At 49.7% G+C, this 26,454-nt stretch overlaps 1 protein-coding gene and 1 long non-coding RNA gene across 3 annotated transcripts; both read right to left on the bottom strand.

Annotated features, from left to right (window-relative positions):
- Positions 1-2,581: 2,581 nt before the first annotated feature.
- Positions 2,582-3,711, bottom strand: LOC144670465 (uncharacterized). The gene is made up of 3 exons (XR_013573880.1): positions 3,490-3,711; positions 3,003-3,048; positions 2,582-2,902 (listed from the first exon to the last, which is right to left on the bottom strand). It is a non-coding gene; the product is annotated as an uncharacterized LOC144670465 (long non-coding RNA).
- Positions 3,712-5,862: 2,151 nt separating this feature from the next.
- LOC144670459 (heterogeneous nuclear ribonucleoprotein U-like protein 2) lies at positions 5,863-25,384 on the bottom strand. 2 transcript variants are annotated; one of them, XR_013573879.1, is made up of 15 exons: positions 24,668-25,384; positions 22,249-22,423; positions 20,997-21,073; positions 20,205-20,344; positions 19,598-19,697; positions 19,338-19,450; positions 18,275-18,538; positions 17,864-17,986; positions 16,589-16,717; positions 14,116-14,284; positions 13,453-13,638; positions 12,530-12,630; positions 12,030-12,140; positions 10,884-11,021; positions 5,863-7,828 (listed from the first exon to the last, which is right to left on the bottom strand). XR_013573879.1 is itself a non-coding variant. In XM_078532954.1 (14 exons), exons 1-14 carry the CDS (start codon positions 25,185-25,187, stop codon positions 10,962-10,964), a joined length of 2,268 nt encoding a protein of 755 aa, XP_078389080.1. In that variant the 5' UTR covers positions 25,188-25,384; the 3' UTR covers positions 10,815-10,961. The 2 variants fall into 2 exon arrangements, 1 of the variants encoding a protein (XP_078389080.1); XM_078532954.1 differs by lacking the exon at positions 5,863-7,828 and having other exon boundaries at positions 10,815-11,021.
- Between the last annotated feature and the right edge of the window lie 1,070 nt (positions 25,385-26,454).

Below are 26,454 nucleotides of genomic sequence, written 5' to 3'. Positions count from 1 at the left end.
ATCACGGCAGGACTCAATTGTACAGGTTAAGGGGTGATCTAGTCAAGATGATTAAAACGAGTAAAGGGTTCGATAGAGAGAAACTATTTCCTCAGGTGGGGTGGGGAGTGCAGAGCAAAGGGGGCAGAACCTTAAAATTAAAGCTGGGGTGGTATCTGGAAGCCCTTCTTCACTCCAAGGGGAGACGAAATCTGGAACTCTCTCCCCCACCCACCACCTCCCCTCCCCCCCTCCAACAAAAATGCCCGTGGAAGCTAATTTCAAAGCTGAGTTTGGTCGATTTTTGTTGGGTAAAGGATTACTAAGCCCAGGCGGATTTCATGTACAGATCAGTCAGGGTTCTAACTGAATGGTGCAGCAGGCTCAAGGGGCTGAATGGCCTTCTCTTTTTCCTACAGCGAGTGACTTTTTACACGTGCCACGCAAGGGCTTCCAAGTTTTTGACCAAATGAGACCTGAGCAACAGGGCAAGCGGAATTTCAGTCCAAGCAATGCATTCCCCGATCTATTCAACTGTTGAAGTCGCTTATCCCTTGCTCATTTCATCGCTCCTTCGGGACTGGGATCTGGATGCAGATAAGGTTAAGAGGAGATTTAACTAGAGATTACATTTCTCAATTATAAAGGGTAAAAAAGGTAACAATATACAAGATAAATGGGAGATAAAAATGCACAGTAGCAGCAGTGTGTGTATCATCTACAAGATGCGCTCCAGGAACTCACCAAGGCTCCTTATACAGCATCTTCCAAACCCACAACCACTACCGTCTAGAAGGACAAGGGCAGCAGACACATGGGAACACCACCATCTGCAAGTTCCCCTCCAACCCACACACTATCCTGACTTGGAAATATATCGGCCGTTCCTTCGCTGTCGCTGGGCCAAAAGCCTGGAACTCCCTCCCTAACAGCACCGTGGGTGTACCTACACCACAGGGACTGCAGCGGTTCAAGAAGGCGGCTCACCACCACCTTCTCAAGGGGCAATAAACGCTGGGCCTAGCCAGTGAAGCCCTCATCCTGTGAATGAATTTTTTAAAAACGGGATCCTGGGTTTTATAAACAGGGGCTTAGAGTACAAAAGCAAGGAAGTTGCTGTAAACCTGTATAAAACACTGGTTCGGTCTCAACTGGAGTAGTGTCCGGTAATGGGCACTGCATTCCAGGAATGTGAAGGCATTAGAGAGGGTGCGGAAAAGGTTCACGAGAATGGCTCCAGGGATGAGGGACTTCAGGTCCGTGGATAGATTGGAGAAGCTGGGGCTGTTCTCCTTGGAGAAGACAAGGTTGAGAGGAGATTTGATAGAGGTGTTCAAAATCATGAGGGGTCTGGTCAGAGCAGACAGGGAGAAATGGTTCCCATTGGTGGAAGGATCGAGAACCAGAGGAAACCGGTTGGAGGTGATTGGCAAAAGAAGCAATGGCGACATGTGGAGAAACTTTTTCACGCAGCGAGTGGTTAGGAACTGGAATGCGCTGCCCGAGAGAGTGTGGTGGAGGCAGGCTCCATCGAGGCTTTCAAAAGGGAATTGGATCGTTATCTGAAGAGAACATGTCTGCAGGGAAAATAGGGGAGGGGAAGAGGGGCTAGGTGAGTCGCTCTTGCAGCGAGCCGGCACAGACAAGATGGGCCAAATGGCCCCCTTCTGTGCTGTAAACGTTCGATGATTCTAAGTAAGACGTGCAGAAAATGTGAAAAATCTCATACGCGCTGCGCTGAGGGAGCGAAGGAGCAGCAGCTATAGAGGGCGGAGATAATACCAGATCGAAGAATGAAATCCCGTCAGTTTTAAAATCATACATTCTACTTATTTTCATGATAAATTCCAAAGGCCCACTCACGTCATGGCGACGTAAATGATCAAGCTGTAATTTCACCACCCCCACCCCCACCCCCCTGCCCCTGGCACCAATGATGGCGCTACAGCGCCTCCTCTGGCAGGACAGTGTAATTACAGTGTGACATGTTGACATAGAGTGTTTTCCTTACAAACTGAACAATCGGAAGGATGTTCATAACAGACAGATGAAAGGGTTTTGAGCAGATAAACAGGAAGAGACTGCTTCCCCTTGGTTGGGGAGATGTCATCAATTTAAAAGTGACCGAGAGAGAGATCAGGGGAAAATTATTTTCTGTAGAAGGTTGTTGGGTCATGGAATATTTTGCCACAGGGAATGCTTGAAGCAGAGGTCATGCCTTTAAGCGAAGACACAGGACTAAGGAGAGAGAAGGTGAGTGGATTGCTCCAGCCAGCACAGATGTGATGGGTTGTGTGGCCTCCTCCTGTGCTGACGACCTCGCCCTGCTTTCAAATGTGACCCTAAGCCCAAACGTTGGCAGACTGCAGGTGGCATCGCCCAAATTTCTACCGCTGGATAATGGTCAGCGGGGGCTATTGCCAACTGATTTGTGCTCTAGGCCTGAAGTGTAAGGGTCCATCCAATCCTGCTGCTGCTCCGCATGCGATCAGCTATGTTGGTAGAGGTCGGAGCTGGGGTCTTGTTGGCCTGTGCAGCTCAGAACAGACAGGAACGAGCCTCCAATCCAATCAGCATTCGATCCCCAGCTAAAACAAACTAATTTTTCACGTACTAAAACCCTTTATCACAGTTCCAGTGATTACAAATAACCGCAGTATTTATTTACAGAGGGCAAGGGATCATACAAAAGGAGAGTTTAAACACAAAACAGAGAAACGCCCGGAACGGTTCAGGGAAGCCTTTGTCTGTGGGATACTAGCTCGTGTCACCAGCTAGCTGAGCATGGAGGAGTATAAGTGCACAAATGTTGACACCGGAGAAAGAATGTGACCAGGCGGCCCTTACTCCCAGTGAGCGACTGGTGCCCGCTGAGTGTTCAGTGGTCGGACAGTGCTCGGCCCTGCCCGCTCATAAATCTATTCTGGAAAGAAAGGCAAAATTGCAGCAGTTAGTGTGACAGAAGCTAAAGGGGCTTGCCCGCCAAGCAAATCACATAAAATGCCATTTCATTAGACCAGTACCAGCATTCCCTCCAGTTCATCGATCGCATCCTTGTCCAACAGCGCCCTGTAAAACAGCAAAGGGGAGGGGGTGGGGGTTTACATGTTATATTCTGCTTATTACGGTAAGCCTTCCTAGCTCCCCCGCCACCCCAGTTCAGGTTCCCATCAAGTGGGTGTTCTTGGTGTGAGAGGCCAGAGCTGGTCGACTGCAGGGGTCATCGCATGGTGCTTTCTGCACCCATTAAATGGGGTTGGGTGGGGACCCTAGCTGGGTTGTGTCCCCCCCCCAATGGCATTGAGGTGCACTACTGAAAACAACCTCCCCCACCCAGCCAAGAGGAAGGTGGGTGACACCTCCTGATGCAAAGCAGGCAGGAGCACTGATTCCTCCCAGCCGCCAGGGGGCACTACAGCGCGATGCCTAGTCGGTACATTACGGTAAGGCGGCGCCCTCATGAATATGTAAATAGGAGCTGATGAATATTCCGAGGCCGCTAATAATCACCTCTCCAGGCTGCCGTTCATATGCCGGAGGTTGAGGGTGAGGGCCCGGGCGACCGAGCACAGCTGCTGCAGGGCGGAGGCCAGCACGGCCGCCTGGTTGTGGCCGGGGGGCAGCCGGGTGAGCAGGCCGCTGGGGCCGGTCGCCGTCTCTCCGCTCCCCGCTTCCGGCTCTCCGGGGCCACTCGAATCTCCCGCCGCCTCCATTTGCAAAAACACGGCGGGGAAGGGGAGGGGCTTCTTCTTTATGCGTCCTTAACGCCATGACGTCACTTGTTGGACTTCTCCGTGATGCGTTATCGCCCTGCGTGGCGTGGTGACGTTGCCACCGCCGAGGGTTCTGGGAGTTGTAGTCCGTTGTTCGGAGAGTGGTTGAGAAGTCAATTGCCCCCTCCCCCTCTATAGCAAAATGTCTGCTATTAACTTAAATATGATTTATAACTCAATCGAATTCAGATATTCAATGTATGAGGACCCTGCAACTATATCGCCGTCCCTTCACTGTCACTGGGTCAAAATCCTGGAACTCCTTCCCTAACTGCACTGTGGGTGTACCTACACCACATGGACTGTTCAAACTCTTTCGAGTTATCAACAGTCACAGATTGCAACTCTTTTGAGTACAATCACAGTTCTTGGTTTCCGGGAGTGGGACATGAACCCACAACCCTCTGGTTCAAAGGCGAGGGTGCTATGAACTGAGCCACAGCTGACACCAGAAGGCAGCTCACCACCACCTTCTCAAGGGGCAATTAGGGATGGGCAATAAATGCTGGCCTAGCCAACAACACCCACATCCCATGAACGAATAAAAAGTCATTTTCCACCTTACTTTCCCCACTCCAGTACCGGAGGAGGCGACTCAGCCCCTCTTGTCTATTGCTAGCCCGCTGAAGGAATAATTCAACGTGCCACTCTCCTGCCTTCTCCCTGTAACACTGCACATTCTTCCTTTTCAGATAAAGATCCAATTCCCTTTTGAAAGCCTCAATTGAACCTGCCTCCACCGCATTCTCAGGCAGCACGTTCCAGATCCCAACCACTCGCTGCATGAACAAGTTTCTCATGTCTCCACTGCTTCTTCTGCCAATTACCTTAAATCTGTGGCCTCTCATTCTTGATCCTTCCACCAGTAGGGAAAGTTTCTTACTGTCTACTTTATCCAGACCCCTCATGATTTTGAATACCTCTATCAAATCTACTCCCAACTTTCTCCAAAGAGAAAAAGCCTCATCTTCTCCAATCCATTCACGTGACTTAAGTTCCTCATCCCTGGAACCATTCTCGTGAATCTTTTCTGTACTCTCTCTAATACCTCCACATCCTTCCTGAAGTGCAGCGCCCAGAACTGGATACCTCAGTTGAGACTGAGCCAGTGTTTTTATACTAACTCCCTTACTTTTGTACTCTATACCCCTACTGCTAAAGGCCAGAATGCTTTATGCTTTATTAATCATGCTCTCAACCTGTCCTGCCACCTTCGATGATTTATGCACATATACATCCAAGTCCCCCTGCTCCTGCACCCCCTTTAGAATTGTTCCCTTTAATTTACATGGTCTGTGTAGTCATTGTTGTAATGCGGCAAATCTGGCAGCTAATTCACACACAGCAAGCTCCCACATATAGCTATGGGTGAAATGACTGTTTTAGGGTTGTCAATCAAGGGATGAAGATTGGTTCTGAAACTGCGGTCTATGGAGATCTTCTAGGTGTCTACAAAATAACATAAATGAAATCTGTTGCACCAGTGGGCGGGCAAACATTGTTTGACTGTCCCAGTTGCCGGTGTCCCAATTGTAGAAACAACGCACACCAGGCAGTGATGTCAACAATATTCCAGCACAGATGGGCCAGTAATTGACCAGAGGGGAGGGAAGGGATTAAGTACCGCAGAAAAACTGTGCGGTTGCTAGGTGCCAATATTGCCAAAAGGAGACACTGACCCTAATCCCATTCTGGGAAGACTAGGTAGGTATAATGCGGTGAAGCATTCAACACCTGCTGAACCCTGTAAGGATTACCTTTCCGCTGAAGACACAGGTTCTCACACTGCATCCACATTCACTATGTTGGAAAGTCCTGGCAAAATTTCACTCAGCCCCTTTAACAGGATGAACTTCAAATGTAAACATGCAAGGAGTTTGTATTATTGATGGGTGGGGGTCTGTGATTAACAATCTATTCGAGGAGGGGTCCTTCTGGGCTAAGACACTGGGTAGATCTCCCCTGCGGTCCTTCCGATAGTCAAGCCGACAGCAACATGACTAGCCGATTATACCATCCCTGTTGAGACAGAGCTTGAGTGGTGTGCACACATCTCAGAATCATTGCACTTGCATTAGGTAGCAGTGACAAAACGACACACAAAAAAAGGCAGCTTACAGCAAATCTTTTATTTACTGAATCTTTTTCCATTTAAAATCTCTCGGTTTTGGTACTACCTTAACAATTCACTACCGCTAGGCAGCGCTGTGCCCAATTACAGACACAAACTCCATTTTACACACATTTATTATACCAGACAGTCCCATTTTTTTTTTTTGTTCCTGCATTGCCAATGGGTTCCTCCCTCCCCCACCCCTCCCCTCCCCATAGGTTAAAAAGAGAGACACCGCGAGTCAGCGTTACAAATCAAGGAGAAAGCAGAACAGCGGAGCCGACGCGGAGCATGGCCTTCAGGGTTTCGCAGCACGAAGGACGCTCGCAGCCTGGGTCTATCCACGGAGTCCACCGCCAGCAACTCTGCGCGCTCAGCGCTGCCCGTCAAACGCGCTGTTGCAAGACCTCTGCGCAGCCACTCGCAAGGGTCCGTCGAGGAAACAGCCGCGGTGGTGAAGTGTCAATTTGTAACCATAGGACACCTGACGCCATTTTGGGCGGATGAACTTTTTTTTTTCCCCCTGTTTTGAGGCAATTTTTTTTTTTTGCAACTGGCTCCCCTCCCCGTGGCATTGCTCATGGCAGTTACAGGGATGGAGAGGGTAAGAAATTTATTCCACGTCCAAAGCGTTATTCAGGTGGCTGTACTGCAGCTTTATGTAATTCAGTATGTGTCCCTTTCAAAACAAAGCGCAATATTTATACTTTTCAGAGGTTAATCAAAGCTTAGGAAGTTCCGGGGTCAATTAGAGGCTAACTGTTCCAAGGCAGAGTCCAGGGTCAATTAGAGGCTAATTGTTCCGAGTCTGATTTCACGTACAATTCGAGGCAAATCTACATGTAAAAACCTTTTATCTTTAGGAAAAACAAAGGCCACGCACCAAGTTTTTACTGTTGCTCTAGATTGCAAAAGATTGGCTTTTTTTTTTAAAAGAAAATCCTTTTTCCTTCAAAATGTATCACACACAAATATGATTGCATAACACCTGATCTGTGACCGGTGCATGTGAAAAAACTTGAAATATACATACATTGCTGCATACCAAAAAAAAAGATTTAAAGACCGAGCATATAAGCAAGAACAGCTGGCTCGGTCTGGCCCTTTATAGAACTACTGGGTCCTGGACTGCACAGGCTCAAAATGGGGAGCGGGGAGGTCGATGAAAGGAGACAGAAAAGAAAAGAGTAGCCTTGTGTGCTTTTAGAGGGATATGTGCTCATATTGAACCCAGCGAGCATCTGTGGCAGCGGACAGTGTCCTTATAGGTCAGTCACCCATTGCAGGCCACAATTTAAATGAGAAATTTGTACGTACAAAGCATTACTTTCTAATGCAGAGAAAGATAATACAGATGTTGATGACCCTATTATAAGACGTATAACCTCATGCACCACCCTCAGGTCAGCCTCCCAGGGCTGGGAAAGCGGGCAGCCAACCTCAAGCCAGTTCTGGAAACTTGCTCCGACTGAGTGAGTCGTACGGTTTCCTGCGGGTGCACAGCTCAGCATCATCAGGAGGCTGGCCGAGATGCAAAGGGTGGGGGAGCGGGGTTGGGGGGGGGGGGGGGGAGTGGTCAGTGCACACGGGCACAGACTGGCAAAACTCGAGGGGAGGGGGCGGCGGCGAGAGGAACCAGGGGACTTTCCGGGACAAGCCAGTTCTTGGCTCTCAGTAACCACATGTTTACAGGCGGTGAGCAAGAAAGACCACGCACACAACAGCTGAAAACAGGGAACTTGATGGAAATATCACCCACTGAGCTCCACCAGCCTCCAAAATGACTTCGAATCGGCATTTACTCATTCCCCCAGTGACGTTCAAGAGGCCAGGTTTCCTGCGCAGCTACGAGGTGTGAAATCTAGGCCTCGTGCGCCCTTTTTCACCTGCACGCAGGAGTTGGAGATGGAGGGGGTCACAGCCTTTTCTCTCGCCCTTGTCTTCCTTGCGCCACTCAATAATTCTAAAAAAAAGATATAGAGTATCTGTATGCAACCGAAGCAGAATTTAATCAGCTTTTTTTTTATAATCTATAGGATAAGTATTAAACAATTTGGCTAAATCTCTTTTTTTTAAAAAAAAAAACATTCATTTCCCAATTTTCACCTTCCACTGAAATCGAACCTCTCTGAGATAGAAGGATACAAAAGGTATTCCTCCAAGTCCTATGGTTAGAAGGGACACTTCACGTAGGCATTCCTTACAGATGTCGCACAGTGGCACTGGCTAAGGCAGGTTCAGAGAATGAAAGGATCGCACCTGTATCAGTCCAGCCTGGCATGGCACCAGTTACCTGTCTAAGTATCTGTGTTCAACCCCCTTGTCCTTGGTGGGGTGCCCGCTAATGTAAACCTTGGCAGCACTTTGGTTGGCTGGGGGGAAGGGAAGCATTCCTGGTTTAAACGTTCGGAGGGTCGGCTGCCCCTCCAGCACAGATGGGGAAACCCTGGGACCACTGGAAGGAATCCTGGACTGGCAATCAATCCACCCTCCCCGAGACAGTAACAGGACACTTAGGCAAAGCCGGCCCCTGGTTCCTGATGCCAGTCAAGAGGTGGGGTTTGGGGGGGGGGGGGGGTTTGGGGGTGGCAGCAGGTCCGACATGCTGCAGACCAGCCAGCCGCGCACCCGGTCTTTCCCGTCCTCTGCCACACTCGGCACGGTCGCACGGGGGGGGCGGGGGGGGACTCTCCGAAGGAACGACAAACGCGAAAATTATCCAAAAATAGCCTCATCTCCTCCCCGCCCCTAAACTTGACATTAAAAAGGTTGCGTCATACACTGATAACCTTTGCAGGCTAACGGTTAGGAAAAACATCGCTCGAGTCAAAAAGCAAGTCTTATTTTTCTCTCTCTCTCCGGGTAAAAATTAAAAATGGAACGCGCACGCGCACAAAAACTGAAGCTTTGCTGGAAGGATGTGGCAGGGAGAGACTGTACAAGGTCCAAAGCATCATAAATACAAAAAAGCAACTTCATTGGCTTCTGCTCAGTTTCTTTCCTTCTTTTCGCCCAGGTCTCCACCCACCCGCTCTGCAGCGTTAATCCGGAAGGCGTTTCCCAAGAAGACGTAAAAAGGCAAAAAAAAAAAGCACCAAAAAAATAAAACGAGAGGGGGTAAAAAAAAAAGGAAAGGAAAGGGCCTCTTCCTCCTCCTCCCTTGTCAAAAGAAAATACAAGCTCAGCCTGAACTGGCAAAAGGGGCAAACTCAATCCCTCCTCCCCCAGCACCAATTCTCACCCGACAAAGACATTTCTAATCTAATCGACGGGTGCGGCAGGACTGCACTATCCGCTCGCACCACCAAACTCAGCAGCTTCGCCACCTCGAGCAATCGGTGGTTAATGAAGGTGGCCAGGGAGAAGCCACACACGCTCTTCTACGTTAGACTGACAGGATGGGATGTTCTGTCACAAGAACAGTAGTCAGTCACACACACACACGCACGCACGCTCATCTACGTTAGACTGACAGGACGGGATGTTCTGTCACAAGAACAGTAGTCGGTCACACACATACACACATTCTCTCTCTCCCCCCCCATTTTAAGAAGCACGGCTGTCGTTAGAATATTTGCGAGTGTAAAGCCAGGCCCAGTCAGTGTCAAAGGTGCGACATTTCTGTCGCTTTGCTGTGGGAAGGAGAGGGAGGCTGCTGCGAAGCCTGGGGTGGGAGAGGGTTGGTAGGAAAACAGGAGGCCGGCTTCACGAGGCTGTTTCAGCTTCACAGTAGTTAATGCAGGACGCGAGCAGTAGCATGGACGGTCGAGTTGTCTTAAAACTGCATCGTTGCTGCCGTGTACAGGGTGGTGGGGAGGGCCATGTGCCTGGGGGAGGGATCTCATCGTGCAGCTCCTGCAAGTGATAAGCAAGGTGGGGGTGAAAGGTTATCGGAGTAACAGAGGAATGTGGAGTGGAGGTTTAAATTAGATCAGCTATGATCTTATTGAATGGATGATTAGGCTCCTGCTCCTAATTCTTATGTTCATATGTAAGTTCCTCCGGGAACTCCCATGCAAACATCCTTTACTTCAGGCCGAGGGTGGGGGTAGCTTTTGATCACGTTCACGGAGCGAAAATGGTTTGCCTTCAGAGAAGATGGCAGCACTAGTCTTCTTTTCCTCCTCCCCCCGCCACTGCTCCTTGGGGTGGTGGGCAGAACTGGCAAAGTTTACCCGCTCATTCCCCGATTTGCCTTGCAGAGGTGCTGGCGCTGGCCTTCAGTCCAATAAACACACAAAAAGGTTTTCGAGGAGCATCGAGAGTCAACCACTGCAGCACGGGGAGGGACAGACTGAGTAGGAACCTTGCCGCTTCGCCGATACCTACCCAACACTGCCAGGTTTACTGATGCTTATTTGACAACTCGTCTTGCGGGCATTTGATCTCTCAGCTCGATAACCACTGTACCCGCACAGGTGGAATCACACTCAGCTGGGCTCCATTTCCCTCACACATTTGATTCAAAACAACACATCCAATACCGAACATGCACGCATGCTGCATGTCACAATGGATACCAAACGCTCTTGTGTTTACAAAGGTCGGCACCTAAAACACAGCCGACAGGGGCGGGGAAGCGGCAATCTTTTGTCGACAGGCACCGCTCTGTGCAACTCCACTCAGGGCCTGGCCAGAGAGTGGCTCAGTGTTAAAAAAAAAGATACGAGTTAAGGGTGTTACTGGGTGCGTGCACGCAGGTAAATGAGACCGAATGATAAAGAGTACAGACGCCCACACTCGGCACGCGCACGAGTGCAAGAGAACGTGCGCGCGCACGAGCAAAGGAGCATGTGCGAGCGCACACGGGCGGGAGTCAGCACGCGCACGAGTGAGAGAGCGCATTTTATATACATTCCGCGTTAACTACTGTGGTATGACTGTTGAGGAAGAGCCGAAATGCCCCTGGAAAGCCAGGCACTCACTTTGTTGAAAGAGTAAAAATAAAATTTTAAAAAAAAAACAGAACATCTAAACACTAGCCGAAAACATTTTGAGTTAAAACCCCCCGCAGCCACCTGCTGCTCCACTGGAATGAAACTATGTTGGAGGCTGGCTGAGAGCCCAGGCTAGGGGGTGTGCACACGGTCAAGCTTTCATCGGTAACCATAGTAACTGTTGTAGTAACGGTTTCGCTCCTCGTAATAGCGATGCCACTAGACACAGGAGACAAAAAACAAAATGGCATATCAGCAGTGTCTTGTCGCCACCCACTGCACATTATATACTCACTGCACTTTCCCAAGTGGCCCGCTGTCATGCGTATGGCGGTGTTTTATTCAACCACACAGAACTTGACCCCACTTTGCTCAGCATGTGCCTCAAAACTCACCAACCTGCACGCCTAGCTAATTGAGCAGGAGTGGCGTTGCCTGGCATTTCCCCTCCCCTAGCCAGAGAGGGCACAATGCCAAGCGTGACGCTCTATCAGCCCCCGCTACCTTTTTGCTCTGCTGTTATCCGTTCTTGGGACACGAGCGTCGCTGGCAAGGCCCAGCCCACATTGCCCACCCCTAACTGCCCCCTCCTGAAGGCGGTGGTTGAGCTGCCACCTTGAGCCGCTGCAGTCCGCGCGGTGTAGGTACGCCCCACAGTGCATTCAGTAGCGGTTTGATACAACTGAGCGCCCATTTCAGAGGGTAGTTGAGAGTCAGCCACGTTGCTGTGGGTCTGGAGTCACATGTAGGCCAGACCGGTTAAGGATGGCAGATTTCCTCCCCCAGAGGTCATTAGTGAACCAGATGACACCAATCCGATAGTTTCAGGATCATTATTAATTTATTCCCGATTTATTCATTAATTGAATTTAAATTCTCTAGTGGCTGTGGTGGGAATTGAACTCATTCCCCTGGTGCATTAACCTGGGGCTTCGGGATTACTAGTCCAGTAACATTACCACTATGCTATGGTACTGAAAACTGTGGGTACTGCTCTGGCTGATGTTGGCCAGCCCCCAGACTGCAGATCAGACCCAGAGACGTTCTGCCAGCGAGACATTCACCCACAAGGACCCAAAATTATTTTTTTTTAAATACAAAAAGCACGCATGCGTTCGCCCACCCCAACCCTTGTTCCTTGATTCCAGGAGTCCGGATACGGTATCCCCACTGTTCCAGACCAAGTCACAGCCCCAAATGCCGGTGAACAGGGCGACAGGCACCTACCTCGCGAGCGTACTCCCGGTAATAGTCCCGGTATCTGTGGTAGTCGTAGGGCTGCTGCTGATAGGACCGGTCGTACTGCTGCCTGTATCGGTCGTAGGGTTTATGGTAATCCTGAGGCAACAAATCGGCAAAGGCAGCGTGTTACAACGGGCACCACTTTGGAAAACATGTGGAGCATCCTTGCCCCCAAGCACATAACAGAGATTAAGCGTCAGGAGCGCACCCTGAGCAGGGGCCAGCAGTTCACCATCAACAAAGCACAAAGTTAGAAATTAACCAAACCAAAAGGGCAAAACTCAGGTTAGGAAAGACATCAAGTCCCTTGTTATCCTAACTGATTGCCGGCTGTGCATATCCGTCAACATGTTCTTACCTTGGTCCTTAAGGAACCAAGGTGGGTAGATGGGGCTAAGATAAAGATCAGCTGTGGTCTTATTGAATGCGCTCAAGGGGCTGAATGGCCTCATCCGGTATACCCTGTCACCCAGCGTCTCTCTTACCTCTCTGTATGCCGGGTTGTTGCCGTACGCTGGGCTCCAGCCCTGCCCATATTGCGATCGATCATAGTTCCTGTTGTCCCACCTGCCCATGCGGTAACCACCTAACAGAACAGAAAGCAAACGTCAGGGATGTTCATTTACACCGCGCGTTCTGGGTGGTGTCGCGCTTCTCGAGAGTCGATGGAGCTGTGCCCATCCAGGTAAGTGGAGAGCATTCCATCACAATTCTGATGATGGACAGGTTTTGGGGAGTCAGGTGGTGAGTTACTTGTTGCAGGATTCGTCTGACCTGCTCTTGTAGTCACAGTATTTATATGGCTAGTCCAGTTCAGCTTCTGGTCAATGGTAAACCCCAACATGTTGACAGTGGGAGATTCAGCGTTGGTAATACCTTTGAACATCAAGGAGCGATGGTTATATTCTCTCTTGTTGGAGATGGTTATTGCCTGGCACTTGTGTGGCACGAATGTCATTGCCACTTGTCAGCCCAAACCTGGATATTGTCCAGGTCTTGCCGCTTGTGGCCACAGACTGCCTCAGTATATGAATGGTGCTGAACATTGTGCAAACATCAGCGAACATCCCCACTTCTGATCTTATGATGGAAGGAAGGTCATCGATGAAGCAGCTGAAGATGGTTGGGCCGAGGACACTACCCTGAGGAACGCCTGCAGTGATGTCCTGGAGCTGAGGTGACTGACCTCCAACAACCACAACCATCCTCCTTTGTACTAGGCATGACTCTAGCCAGCGGAGAGCTGCCCCCACCACACCCCCCCCGATTCAGGGTTAGTTAGGGAATCCCTGGTGTACCAGCCTTCCTCAAAAAAAACAAGAGGATTTCCAAGGAATAGAGGTAAAGGTTCCTCTTTGCTAAAGGATGTTAGGGGTCCTGCCCTGCCCTGCCCGGGGTGGTATCTCACCATAGTTCCGGTCCCTGTCATTGCGATTGCGATAGTTGCGTCGATCCTGCCGCTTCTCCTGCTGGGGCCGGGCTTTCTTCGCCTCGTCTCGGTACTTGCTCACCAGCTTGCTGGTTTGCTCCTTCTCCAGCTCCACATAGGTCACCTTGTCCAGGAAGTCACTTGTCTCGGGGAGCGTAAAATTGACTGAAAACAACAGTAAAATGGATTAAGAAAGGCAATCTTTGATCTGGAGAAAGGGGCAACAACGCTCCAGCTAAGTAGTGTTGGTGCGGCTGAGGGGGACGTGGCTACAGTCCCAACTCACTTTGCTTCTTTTGCCGATTCTCTTCGATCTGCGCCCCTCGCGTCACCGTCTCTGGAAACAGTTTCTCCTTATTTAAGCCCCGTCATGATTTTGTACACCCCGTGCTGAATACCCCCGAGCCTCCTCTGCTTATGCGGGAGCCCCGACAGCGCCTTTGATCATGGCAGACATCACACCCTGGGCCGGCCAACATCTGCAACAAACTTGTACGATGCCAGCAGGAGGCGCCGGATGGTTATCAACAACATCCAGGAGGGGAGAAGACATGCAGAAGTGTAGCTCATTCTAGAAACACAGCAGAGAATCATGGCTCTGTGCACCAGCCCTCCACCCGCGACTCCCCCCACCCCCTTCACCTTTCATTTCATTCAGTGCAAACTCTGGTACGTCCTCGCCCTCCTCCGCAGTTCGCAGCTTCATCCTCGTCTTCCAGTCCTCGTCACTCGGGCAGATCACCATAGCCTGGCGGTAAAAGCCTTTGAATGGGATCATCTTCCGCCGCTGAGCCGAGCTGTAGACGTTAGTCTGAAAGAGGAGCCGCCAACAGGCGAAACGTTAGCACCCAGAGTCAGGAGGAACTCTAACAGTTATCTGCAGCCACCCAAAATTCTCGCCTCTCCCTGGGGCCGGGTGGACCCCCGAATCTTACTAGTACGGAGCCCGACTGCCGCCGTTGGCGATGACCAAAGCGGTGAGACAGGAGAGGGCAGGAGCGAGGGGGCATGACCGCAAGGGCCTCCGAAGCCTGAGCAGTCCCGAGGGTTCTCTGCACCGGCAGTGGACACGGATGGAACCGCAGGGATGATAAACAAGAGAAGTGACGCAGGGCAGCCAGAGACTGGCAAGGTTGAAAGTAGAGAACTGCAGTCAGGCTGATGGCACCTTTCCTGCTGATGACACCCAAGCCGCACTCGTAAGCTGCTTCCCAGGTGTCAGGACCCGAGAGCTGGCTGAGCGGACGGACGAACACTTGCGATGGGAGAGGGCGGTAACAGAGCTCGTGGTTTAAATGTGTGAACCAATGACTCGAGCGTGTGTAAAATGGCAGCCCTGTACAGGCAGTGTTAGGAACTAGGCAAACAGATAGAAGAGAAGGACTCCCAGGGAGATCAGAGCATAATGAGAGATAGATCAGGTGCGTGGGGAGGAAGTACTGAAAGTAATAACAGGCTTTAAAGATCAGTCAATTTGAATTTCTGAGCCTCTACCTCCCCACTATTCAATCCTGACCCAGAATGGAGAGGATTAGGTTATTCTATCGTCAGTCATGCCGAGACACACACTGCTCGGAGTAGGATTGATCCAACAATGCACTTCAGAGCTATCCTGCAACCACTGCATTCCGCTGGAGAAATCACCCCGCTTCTAGAGGGGAACACAGCTGCAGTGTTGGTCATGAGCTCTGCTTGCTGTGGACTGTTGTAGTGTGCTATTTAAATAGACTCTGTAGACTGTTTTAGTGCACCATTTAAAGAGCACTGTTTAAATAGACTCTGTAGACTGCTTGTTATAGTGTGCTGTTTAAATACATTCTGTAGACTGCTGTAGTGCACTGTTTAAAAAGACTAGATTGTTTGTTGTAGGGCGCTGATTAAAAAGACTGTACAGACTGTTTGTTGTAGGGCGCTGTTTAAAAAGACTGTACAGACTGCTTGTTATACTGCGCTGTTTAAATATATTCTGTAGACTGCTGTAGTGTGCTGTTTAAACAGACTCTGTAGACTGCTGTTTAAACAGACTCTGTAGACTGTAGTGTGCTGTTTAAACAGACTCTGTAGACTGTAGTGTGCTGTTTAAACAGACTCTGTAGACTGCTGTTTAAACAGACTCTGTAGACTGCTGTTTAAACAGACTCTGTAGACTGCTGTTTAAACAGACTCTGTAGACTGCTGTTTAAACAGACTCTGTAGACTGCTGTTTAAACAGACTCTGTAGACTGCTGTTTAAACAGACTCTGTAGACTGCTGTTTAAACAGACTCTGTAGACTGCTGTTTAAACAGACTCTGTAGACTGCTGTTTAAACAGACTCTGTAGACTGCTGTTTAAACAGACTCTGTAGACTGCTGTTTAAACAGACTCTGTAGACTGCTGTTTAAACAGACTCTGTAGACTGCTGTTTAAACAGACTCTGTAGACTGCTGTTTAAACAGACTCTGTAGACTGCTGTTTAAACAGACTCTGTAGACTGCTGTTTAAACAGACTCTGTAGACTGCTGTTTAAACAGACTCTGTAGACTGCTGTTTAAACAGACTCTGTAGACTGCTGTTTAAACAGACTCTGTAGACTGCTGTTTAAACAGACTCTGTAGACTGCTGTTTAAACAGACTCTGTAGACTGCTGTTTAAACAGACTCTGTAGACTGCTGTTTAAACAGACTCTGTAGACTGCTGTTTAAACAGACTCTGTAGACTGCTGTTTAAACAGACTCTGTAGACTGCTGTTTAAACAGACTCTGTAGACTGCTGTTTAAACAGACTCTGTAGACTGCTGTTTAAACAGACTCTGTAGACTGCTGTTTAAACAGACTTTGTAGACTGCTGTTTAAACAGACTCTGTAGACTGCTGTTTAAACAGACTCTGTAGACTGTTTGTTGTAGGGCACTGTTTAAATAGACTATGTAGACTGCTTGTTACAGTGCACTGTTTAAATAGACTGTAGACTGTTGTAGTGCACAGTTTAAATAGACTGTAGACTATTTGCTGTAGTGCACTGCTTAAACAAACTTTGCTTGCTGCAAGCCTGATGCCACCACGACCTCATTGACTGACATAGCGATGTTAAGCAGCACAGAATATTTCATGGGCAACCAGCTCAGGAGGACGGTACCTGATCGAGGATGTAGTTGCGCTTCTTGCAAGCGGCGATCTGGATCAGTTTGCTTAAGGACTGCGTCGCATGCTGGGTCAGAGTGTTCCGTCGCTCCGCATTCATTTCAGGACCTTCCAGTCCTTTGACCTGGGTGAACAGAGCCAAACAGCGCACAGTGAGAATTTTCATTGCACAGTGCGAGACTTTTTATACTAAACAGCTTCCATCCCTCATCTTCTCTGAGAACACCAACTCATGTCAGGGTACAGTTCCACGGCGGTGGGTGGGGAGGGGAGGGCCATATCTGGATGGAATCAGCGTGATATTCAACTGTGGGAGGCATCACAGCCATGCCTATTCCTGTCCTCACTGGACCCTCGCAACTCTCCAAAGCTGAAGGCCTACTTGTTAACCCATTATTCTTGTGGTATTGACTGAGGAAGGAAAGTTGGTGAGGATGGCCGGGGTGGGGGGGTGGGGGGGCAGGCAGGGTGAAGAGTGAGGAATCAGTCCACAGATAGTGCCACATGATCTTTTATACCCACTGAAGGGTGGCACTTCCAACGAAACACCGCTCCACATCTGTACTGCTCCAGTATTATAGATCACACGCTCTAAATCTGCTTTGGATCTCAAACAGTCAAATGAGCCAAGCCTACCTATACAGCATTACAATTGCTTGAACTTAGTTAATAAGATTGGGATACGAACTCTCAAGTCGCTGAATTTTCAATGCCAGTTTTAAGGAAACTAAAGGATTGACTAGAATCTGGTTGGTTTACCTGCTACAGGAGCGGAGTTTGCTTTAAAATAAAAACAGTCTGTTCAACAAGGTATCCCAGCAGAGTTGACTAAATTCAAACAGGGTCATGCAAGATTGTCTGGTCGATTAAGGATAAGGAGGCCTTGAGAGGCAGGGGAAAACAACAGCTGGACGTTTGGTATCAGTCCGTGGGAGCGTGAGGAACAGAAAGTCACTGGAACGGTTTGCTTCTGTCAATGGGGTGTGCATCTTAGCGTCGATGAGACTGAGCGAACAGAGTCCACAAAAACACAGGCAACAACCACCCCGGGGGATGGGGACAGGATTATTAACCCCTCAGTCTCCCGAAACAGAAGGCTTCTGAATTTCGAGTTGTATCCCTATCAAAGGTTGAACGAATCCCTTGACTGAAAACCTTGCTGAATTTTAATGTTAATAAAATCACATTGTTTAAAAAAATTAAAGCTTTGGCTGATCTCACCTCTGATGACCCTAAAGAGAACGTAAAACATAAACCCAATATCGCTTACCCTCATCTTGTCCAGAATGCTGTGGGTGCCCAGTACAGTGTACCGTTTCTCTGGATTCTCAGCCACATGGTTCTTCACCCAGGTTGTCTTACCCACGCCGGGCATCCCAACCATCAGTATAATCTGTAGGGAGAGAGAAGTACTTTACAATGATCACAATCTAGGGTATAACACACACACACACAATGTAGTGAGCGGTTAGGATCTGGAATGCATTGCCTGAGAAAGTGTGGTGGAGGCAGATTCAATCGAAGCTTTCAAAAGGGAATCGGATAATTGCAGGGCTATGGGGAAAAAGGCACAGGGAGTGGGATGAGGCGAGTGGCTCATGCAGAGAGCTGGCACAGACACAATGGGCTGAATGGCCTCCTCCTGTGCTATAACTATTCTGAAAGTACTTCTGGTGCTTACTTCACATGCGTCCTTAGTTGTGGGACCAACTGCTCCCCGCACACGCTCCTCCAGGGGAACGCTCTGAATAAGCCCGTAATCCTCCGGGATCGGGAAAAAAGGTTCCTCCTTGTGGCCGAAGTTGCACTCCACTGCGCAGTTTTTAGACAGGACGTGGGGGAACAGTGCCCTCTCGCTGAGGGACTCCTTGCTAACTGTGAAGGCCACTCCGAGGCATGATCCATTCTTCGAAAAGGACAGCTCCACCTCCTCGCTGTCAAAGTTCTGTGAATGGAAAACAAGGTGCCTGTTAGAGAGCTCCAGGCAGCTCAACAACACAACTTCGAACCCTCACTCCCAAATCATATTCACTGCTGAGATTATGACTGATCCGACGTACAGACTTCCCAATCTTTATTTCTGAGGCAGGGGTTCAAATCCAGCCTAGACTGATGGGGATGAAAGTCTCCCATATCTGATTACTCTTAAGGGTTCAGTGTGATGATGGTCTCAATCCAACACTTACTGACCAGGCACCAACTGGGCAAAACTGCCAGAGCTCGGCAGTAATTAACAATCGCACTCTGAGGCCACAGGACGGCTGGTGTGGGAAATGCAACAAAGGTCATGGTGCAACAGCAATGGGAACAGGTTAAGGCATGTTATTTGAGACAGTGTAGAGGGAGCTTTACACTGTATCTAACCTGGTGCTGCACCTGCCCTGGGAGTGTTTGATTGGAACGGTGTAGAGGGAGCTTTACTCTGTATCTAACCCCGTGCTGTACCTGTCCTGGGAGTGTTTGATGCGGACAGTGCAGAGGGAGCTTTACTCTTTATCTAACCCCGTGCGGTACCTGTCCTGGGAGTGTTTGATGGGGATGGTGTAGAGGGAGCTTTACTCTGTATCTAACCTCGTGCTGTACCTATCCTGGGAGTGTTTGATGGGGACAATACAGAGATTCAAGACAGGAAGTAATTTTGGTTCCAGCGCTAATCTTGAGATGCACAGAGTAAAATATCGAGAGGGGCACATTTGCAATCGGGGCCAACGAGCTGTTTAATTAGAGAAAGGCTGGCTACTTACAGCAAAACAACCAATTACGTCATCTTCATCAAAATTCTCTCCATATTCCTCAAACTTGGAGTTTTCCCACTTTCTCCCAGCTCCGTCGTAGCCATAGGAAAACTCTCCATCTCCTGCAACGTGTTAAAATTTAAGCATTAGCTAAAGGAACAAAAACCCGGAAACATTCAGTGAGGTGGCGAGATGAACACAAGGGGAAGGGTTAGTCAGAAGGTGCAGCAGGAATGACATTCCCAGGGGACAAGGCGGTTTTAACTTACCCAGCTGCAGCGAGGAGCTGTCTAGGGACCAGCCCACACGGACGAGGTGACGCTCACTTTCGCTCTCGGGCACCTGCTTCACAGGGAGCTTCTGCGTCACCTGAAGTTGAATTTGAGAGCACATCCAGTTAATGGCAGCCATTTGCTCAATCCAAACCCCACCCCTTCCCACTGCCGAGTCACTTGGTACTTCAAAAGGAACGTGACGCTTCCCACCCCCAGAGAAAGGGGCCACGAGCCTGGTCACCCTCAGGAAGCACGTCACAATGGAGCCCAATCCCATCAAGGGGTTCTGGATAGAGGTAGGGCTTAGAGAGGTGGAGGTCATGGATACTCCCGCAGATTCCCCTTCTGTACCACAGCCAAGTGACCATCCTTCACGAGGACAGCAGGGCGTTGGGAGACAATTCATCTACAGGCAGCACCACAGCCGACCCCGAGTCAAAGGCACATTCCCAATGCCAAGTGGCTGGATAGGCATCAGGGAGCATCTATAAAAAAACCCGCAAGGGGGTTGGTGTGGGGGCGTAACGCCAAGCGGCTCCGAGTGACTATACCCAGGGGTGGGCCAGCTGCAGAAGTTTCGCGGCAAAAGCGCAGGTCTTACCTTCACTTCAAAGCAGACTTTGCCCTTTGTCACGCCATAGGTGGCCCGCGCTCCGCCCCAGAGGTAGGCAAGCTTCTCGAGAGCGAGTGGCTGCCCACCATAGCGGTCTTTGGCCACCTGGAAGTGAATGTCGGAGTTATCTGTTGGGAAAGAAATGAGAGGTTAAAAACTCGGCACGCTCAGAAGTCGGGTGCGAGGCCAAACCCCAGCTTCATCGGAGTTGGCGGCACATAAAACTCTTATTTAAAACCATAGGTTAATAGAGGCAGGGTCACAGTCCAATCTTAAGTGACCACCCCAGTGGGTCAGTTTGGCACAAATCAACATCAACTAGACCAGAGCATGGCCACATAGTGGCTGACCTGAGCTACTCCCCACTCTGGAACCTGTAAGGTACAAAGTCTGTTCTGCTGGCCAATGTAAACCCCACAAGTTAGTTTTAACTCTGCCAACCGATTCTATCGTCCAATATGGGCAGCAATGAACGGTGTCTGCAACCAGAGTCCTACAGAGACGATCTTCCGACGAAGGGTCTTTAGCCGCTGGCTAAGCGAAGCCTGATTGCCCAGAATTATTTTTTCCCCTCTATCTGGTACATTAACAACAAACTCCCCCGAGACCCAATAATCTTCACGTCTTCGGATTTGCCGCACCCCCCACCAACAAAGTCTTCCGCAAAAACCCCAAAAGACGTGCTGCGCGGACCCGCTGGCTTATCGGAAATATTAAGAGACCATTTTTAAACTGACGAGAGTAAACGTTGACCGTGGCCTCACAGAACGTCGCACTTACAGGTGTCGAGACAAACTAAACTGTCGTCAAATTCCTCTTCAGCCTCCTCCTCCCCCACAGGCACCGGGGACCTGGCCCTGTAGGGATCAACAGACACAACTTAAGATACTCGGAGCAGAAAACCAGGGCACGGGAGATCAACGCAGCGAAAGAAGGCGACTCGAGTGAGACCGAGCTGGAGTTCAACGTCAACGGGAGGGCGAGGGGAGGAGGGACGGAGTGACAATAATGGAGGGGCCTCACATCAAACTTACCTACAGAGAGCAGGCCATTCGGCCCATACGCCAGCATTCTTGCTCCACGCAGCCTTTAGAGAGTGCCAATTAGCATAACGGATCTCACATTATCAGACATGTGCGTATCAAAGGTCGGTGCTTAAACTCACCCAATGCTGGAAAGAGGCTGCTGGTCTTGCTCCAAGGTAGTTAAATGACAATCACGAGAAAACACTCAGGCACATGGTACATCGTAAACAGGATCAACATTTAAACACATTCCACCGCTTGCCCCCACCACTCCGCCCCCCCACCCCCCCGCCAATGTTCTGCCCTCTATACCTCCCTCTCTCTCTCTCTCGCGTGCAAAGACGCTGACTCTACACAGAGTGGATCTGCACGGATGCTCAAAGCTCTTCGATAATGCACTGGAAAAGGATTTTCCTGCACCCCTCGCAGGGCCCTGAGCCCAACTGCAGCCCAAAATCTCCGAGAGCAGTTCGATTGGGTTATCAGGCCTCTCGGGTCCAGGTCCTCACTGTATAAAACCCGCTAAGAAATTAGGGAAATTGAGAGGACGTTTCTTCTGGATATAATCAAAGTGTTTTGAAGTAATTAACTTGTAAGTAGCTTATACCAGTATTAGCTAATTTATTTCTAAAATCCACATGCAAGGGGCTGGAAGAATGATTTAAACGTGCTCTACAGAGCCATCTAGTGCAGAAGCTGCAACAGTATTGCCACCAGGTCAGAAAGGTGTGACAGTACAAGGAGGAGGCCATTCAGCCTGTCGTTCTTGTGCTGGCTCTTTGAAAGCGCTATCCAATTAGTCCCACTCTCCTGCCCTCACCCCTTCAAATTCTCTCCCCCTCCAAGTTTGCACCCAATTCCGTTTAGAAAGTTATGGATGAATCTGCGTCGCGAGAACAGGAATTAGCGTTTGTGGACAGGAGGTGCGGAGCAATAAAAGATTAACACACACTCAGCAGTCGATCGCACCAAAGTGTCGAAGTGGTTCCACATGGGAGTTCACTCACCGGTTGTAGTATGTCTCCTCCCTGAATTCATAGTAGCCGCGCCCGCGATCATCATGGCGCCTCTTCTGCCCGCGCCGCTCGTTGGCAGGGGGTCGCGCCTCGCTGACGGAAGCTCGCTCCTCGCTGCCTCCCTCTCCAGGCTCTCGCTCACTGTTTGGTTTTTCTGCCGGCTCCGCTGAAGATAAAGGGTGTTAGAGTTACTCTGGTTGCTGGTTACCCAGGGGTTCAGAGTGTCCTGTAACCAGGAGAGTCACTGACACTAAGCTCAACACTGACAGGCTTTTTAAAAATTCATTCACTGGATGTTAAGAGTGCAAATACAGTATGAATCAGTGAGAGAAATCCCTTCAGACTGACACTACAGTTAATGTAAAGTTGTTCAAGCTGACACTACCATTACAGTACGAACTCAGTGAAGAGTGAGAAACCCCTTCAGATTAACACTACAGTTTAGTGCAAACAGTGCTAATCAGACAGGGAAACCCTTTCAGACTGACACTGCAGTTACAGTTCCGATCAGAGTGAGAAACCCTTTCAGACAGACACTACCATCAGAGTAAACACGGTGAAAAGTGAGAAACTGCTTCAGACTGATACTACAGTTAGTTAGTGTAAAGCCCTTCAGACTGACACTACAGTTACAGTTAGTGTAAAGCCCTTCAGACTGATACTACAGTTACAGTTAGTGTAAAGCCCTTCAGACTGACACTACAGTTAGTGTAAGTACAGTATTGATCAGGGAGATAAACACCTTCACACTGACACTACGGTTAGTGTAAACAGTGTGAATCAGTGAGAAACCCCTTTGTACTGACACTACAGTTAGTGCAAATAGTGTGAATCAGAGGGAGGAAACCCCTTTGTACTGACAGTGTAAATACAGTGTGGATTAGAGTGAGAAACCCCTATACACTGACACTACAGTTATTGTAAATACAGTGTGGATCATAGTGAGAAAGCCCTTCAGACTGACATTAGTATAAATGCAGTGTGGATCAGAGCGAGAAATCCCTAGGCACTGACACTACTGGCCCTCCAGACTGACACTACATTTACAGTGTAACTATAGTATGGATCAGAGTGAGAAACCCTTCTAACTGACACTATAGTTAGTGTACATACAGTGTGGATCAGAGCAAGAAACTCCTACACACTGACACTACAGTTGTAAATACAGTGTGGATCAGAGTGAGAAACCCCTTCAGACTGACACTGCAGTTACAATGTAAGGCCCTTCAGTCTGACACTAGGTTTACAGTGCAAATACAGTATGATCAGAGTGAGAAACCCCTGCACACTGACATTACAGTTAGTGTATATACAGTGTGGAACAAAGTGAGAAACCCCTACACACTGACACTACAGTTGTAAATACAGTGTTGTTCAGAGTGAGAAACCCCTTCACACTGACACTGCAGTTACATTGTAAGGCTCTTCAGTCTGACACTAGGTTTACAGTGTACAGTATGGATCAGAGTGAGAAACCCTTCATGCTGACACAATAGTTAGTGTATATACAGTGTGGATCATAGTGAGAAACTCCTACACATGGACACTACAGTTGTAAATACAGTGTGGATCAGAGTGAGAAACCCCTTCAGACTGACACTGCAGTTACAATGTAAGGCCCTTCAGTCTGACACTAGGTTTACAGTGTGAATACAGTATGGATCAGACTGAGAAACCCTTCATGCTGACACTATAGTTAGTGTATATACAGTGTGGATCAGAGCGAGAAACTCGGTGTCAGCTGTGGCTCAGTTCATAGCACCCTCGCCTTTGAATCAGAGGGTTGTGGGTTCATGTCCCACTCCCGGAAACCAAGAACTGTGATTGTACTCGAAAGAGTTGCAATCTGTGACTGTTGATAACTCGAAAGAGTTCCTACACACTGACACTACAGTTGTAAATACAGTGTGGATCAGAATGAGAAACCCCTTCAGACTGACACTGCAGTTACAATGTAAGGCCATTCAGTCTGACACTAGGTTTACAGTGTACAGTATGGATCAGAGTGAGAAACCCTTCATGCTGACACTATAGTGTATATATAGTGTGGATCAGAGCGAGAAACTCCTACACACTGACACTACAGTTGTAAATACAGTATGGATCTGAGTGAGAAATCCTTCACACTGACATGACAGCTATTGCAAATACAGTATGATCAGAGTGAGAAACCCCTTCACACTGACATTACAGTTGCAATCTAAGGCCCCCCAGACTGACACTATGTTTACAGTGTAACTACAGTGTGGATCAGAGTGAGACACCCCTTCACACTGACACTACAGTTATTGTATATAGTGTGGATCCCAGTGAGAAACAGTCACAAAGGAAGGCCCTTCAGACTGACAGTAGAGGCAGACTGGGAGGTCAGCCCGAGACCTCCAGCATCCCGGCGGCCCCCGGGCCTTACCGGCCTGCTGCTGCGGCGGCTTCTCCCCGTTCTGCTCCTGGCTCTCCGCCGGCTCGGCCTCCTCCTCCTCCTCCTCCTTCATGGGCTCGGCCTCTTCCACCGCCGCCGGGACGCGCTGCTGCTCCTCCCCCTCCTCTTCCTCCAATGTAGGCCCCTCCTCATCCTCGGGCTCGCCCGCGCCGCCGGGCCGCCCCTCCGCCTCCTCCCCTCGGCCGCCCGCCTCAATCGAGGCCGAGGCCTCGCGCTCCTCTTCCTCCTCGTCGGCCAGCAGCTCGTCGTCTTCGTCCTCCTCCTCCTCGTCCTCCTCGTCGTCCTCGTCACCGCCGCCCCCGCCGCCTCTTCTCTCGGTGTAGGCCCGGCTGGGCCGCGGCTCCTCGCCGCCTCCTTCCTCCGACAGGAGCTCGGCGTCCAGGGCCTCCTGCAGCCGCTGGGCCAGCTCGGCCTTCAGGCCGCGGGTGTCGAGGCCCCGCTCCTGCAGCTCCTGTTTCAGCTCGGCCACCTTCATCTTCTTCACGTCCATCGTCGGCGGAGCTCAGAGGGAGGGAGAAGGGGGGAGAAAAAAAGAGGGAGGAGGGGAAAAAAAAGAAAAGAAAATCCGCGGCTTCGGTGTTTTTTTTTTGAATTTTAACCGTCCACCGGTAACGGCCGAACTTTTTTTAAAAAAACAAAATGGCGTCGCTTTCGCCCCAGCGCCGCGCCGCTCCGCGCCTTTTTCTCCCTGCCCCCCTAGCGAACGACGTTGTGACGTGTTCTCTGATTGGCTGGGACCCTCGACGGCCTGGGCGGGCCCGCTTTGTTGCCTGCCAATCCGGTGCGTCGGCTCATCCCCTTTCCTTTGTCCCACCCGTCCACGCCCCTTGCCTCTCCTCCCGCCCCTTCCTGCGTACGCTCGCTCCCGATTGGTTCCCTCTCCCCCGGAGGTGGGCGCGCCTCGCTTTCCACCAATAGGATTCCCAGAGACATTCTCCTCCCCCCACGCTCCCTACGTTGTCCCCGAAGCCCTCTCCGCAAGGGCATTTGGGAAATGTAGTCTTTTTTTTAGGTCCTGTTCTCCATGCGCAACACTGGGAGAGGCCATTCAGCCCCTCCAAATTGGGATGGTCTTGCATTTATCCAATATTTTTCACGCCCCCCCCGCCCTCAGCACATCCCAGAGCATCTTCACAGCCAATAAAGGAGTTTTCAAGTGCAGTCACTGTTGCCCTGTAGGAAACAAAGTTGTCCACTTGTGCACAGCAAGATCCCACAGCAATGCAGCAAATGACCACGTAATGGGGTTTTTAGTGATAGCAGCAGGAGTAGGCCATTCAGCCTCATTCAATACAATCGTGGCTGGTCTTCTCCCTCAATGCCAGTTTCCCACGCTATTCCCAAAACCCTTGATGTCTTTAATTATCTAGAAATCTATTGCCCTCTGTCTTGAATGTACTCAGTGCCTGAGCTTCACCAGCCCACTGAGGTAGAGAATTTCAAAGATTTACTACCCTCTGAGTGAAGAAATTCCTCCTCGACTCATTCCTAAATGGCTTTCCCCATACTCTGAGACAACGTCCCCTGGTTCCAGACCTGTCAGCCTTCCTGCATCTACCCTGTCAAGCCCCTTAAGAATTATGGAAAAACTCAGCAGGTCTGACAGCATCTGCGGAGAGGAATACAGTTAACCTTTCGAGTCCGTATGACTCTTCAACAGAACTAAGGAAAAATAGAAGAGAGGTGAAATATAAGCTGATTTAAGGGGGGGCTGGGACAGGTAGAGCTGGATAGAGGGCCAGTGATAGGTGGAGATT

The sequence above is a fragment of the Cetorhinus maximus genome, chromosome 31 (assembly GCF_964194155.1).
Source record: "Cetorhinus maximus chromosome 31, sCetMax3.hap1.1, whole genome shotgun sequence".
In the NCBI taxonomy this organism is placed as follows: Eukaryota; Metazoa; Chordata; class Chondrichthyes; order Lamniformes; family Cetorhinidae; genus Cetorhinus; species Cetorhinus maximus.
Note: the sequence above shows the minus strand (reverse complement) of the source record. Positions and strands in the feature narration are given on the sequence as shown.

What these genes read in the sequence shown, in the direction of transcription:
- LOC144670459 (XM_078532954.1), bottom strand. Translation starts at nt 25,187, where the DNA reads ATGGACGTGAAGAAGATGAAGGTGGCCGAGCTGAAACAGGAGCTGCAG. An exon ending in GCAACTACATCCTCGATCAG is followed by an intron (nt 14,285 to 16,588) that starts GTACCGTCCTCC and finishes CTCCTCTTTCAG; the next exon opens with ACTAACGTCTACAGCTCGGC. An exon ending in TGACAGGGACCGGAACTATG is followed by an intron (nt 12,631 to 13,452) that starts GTGAGATACCAC and finishes CTGTTCTGTTAG; the next exon opens with GTGGTTACCGCATGGGCAGG.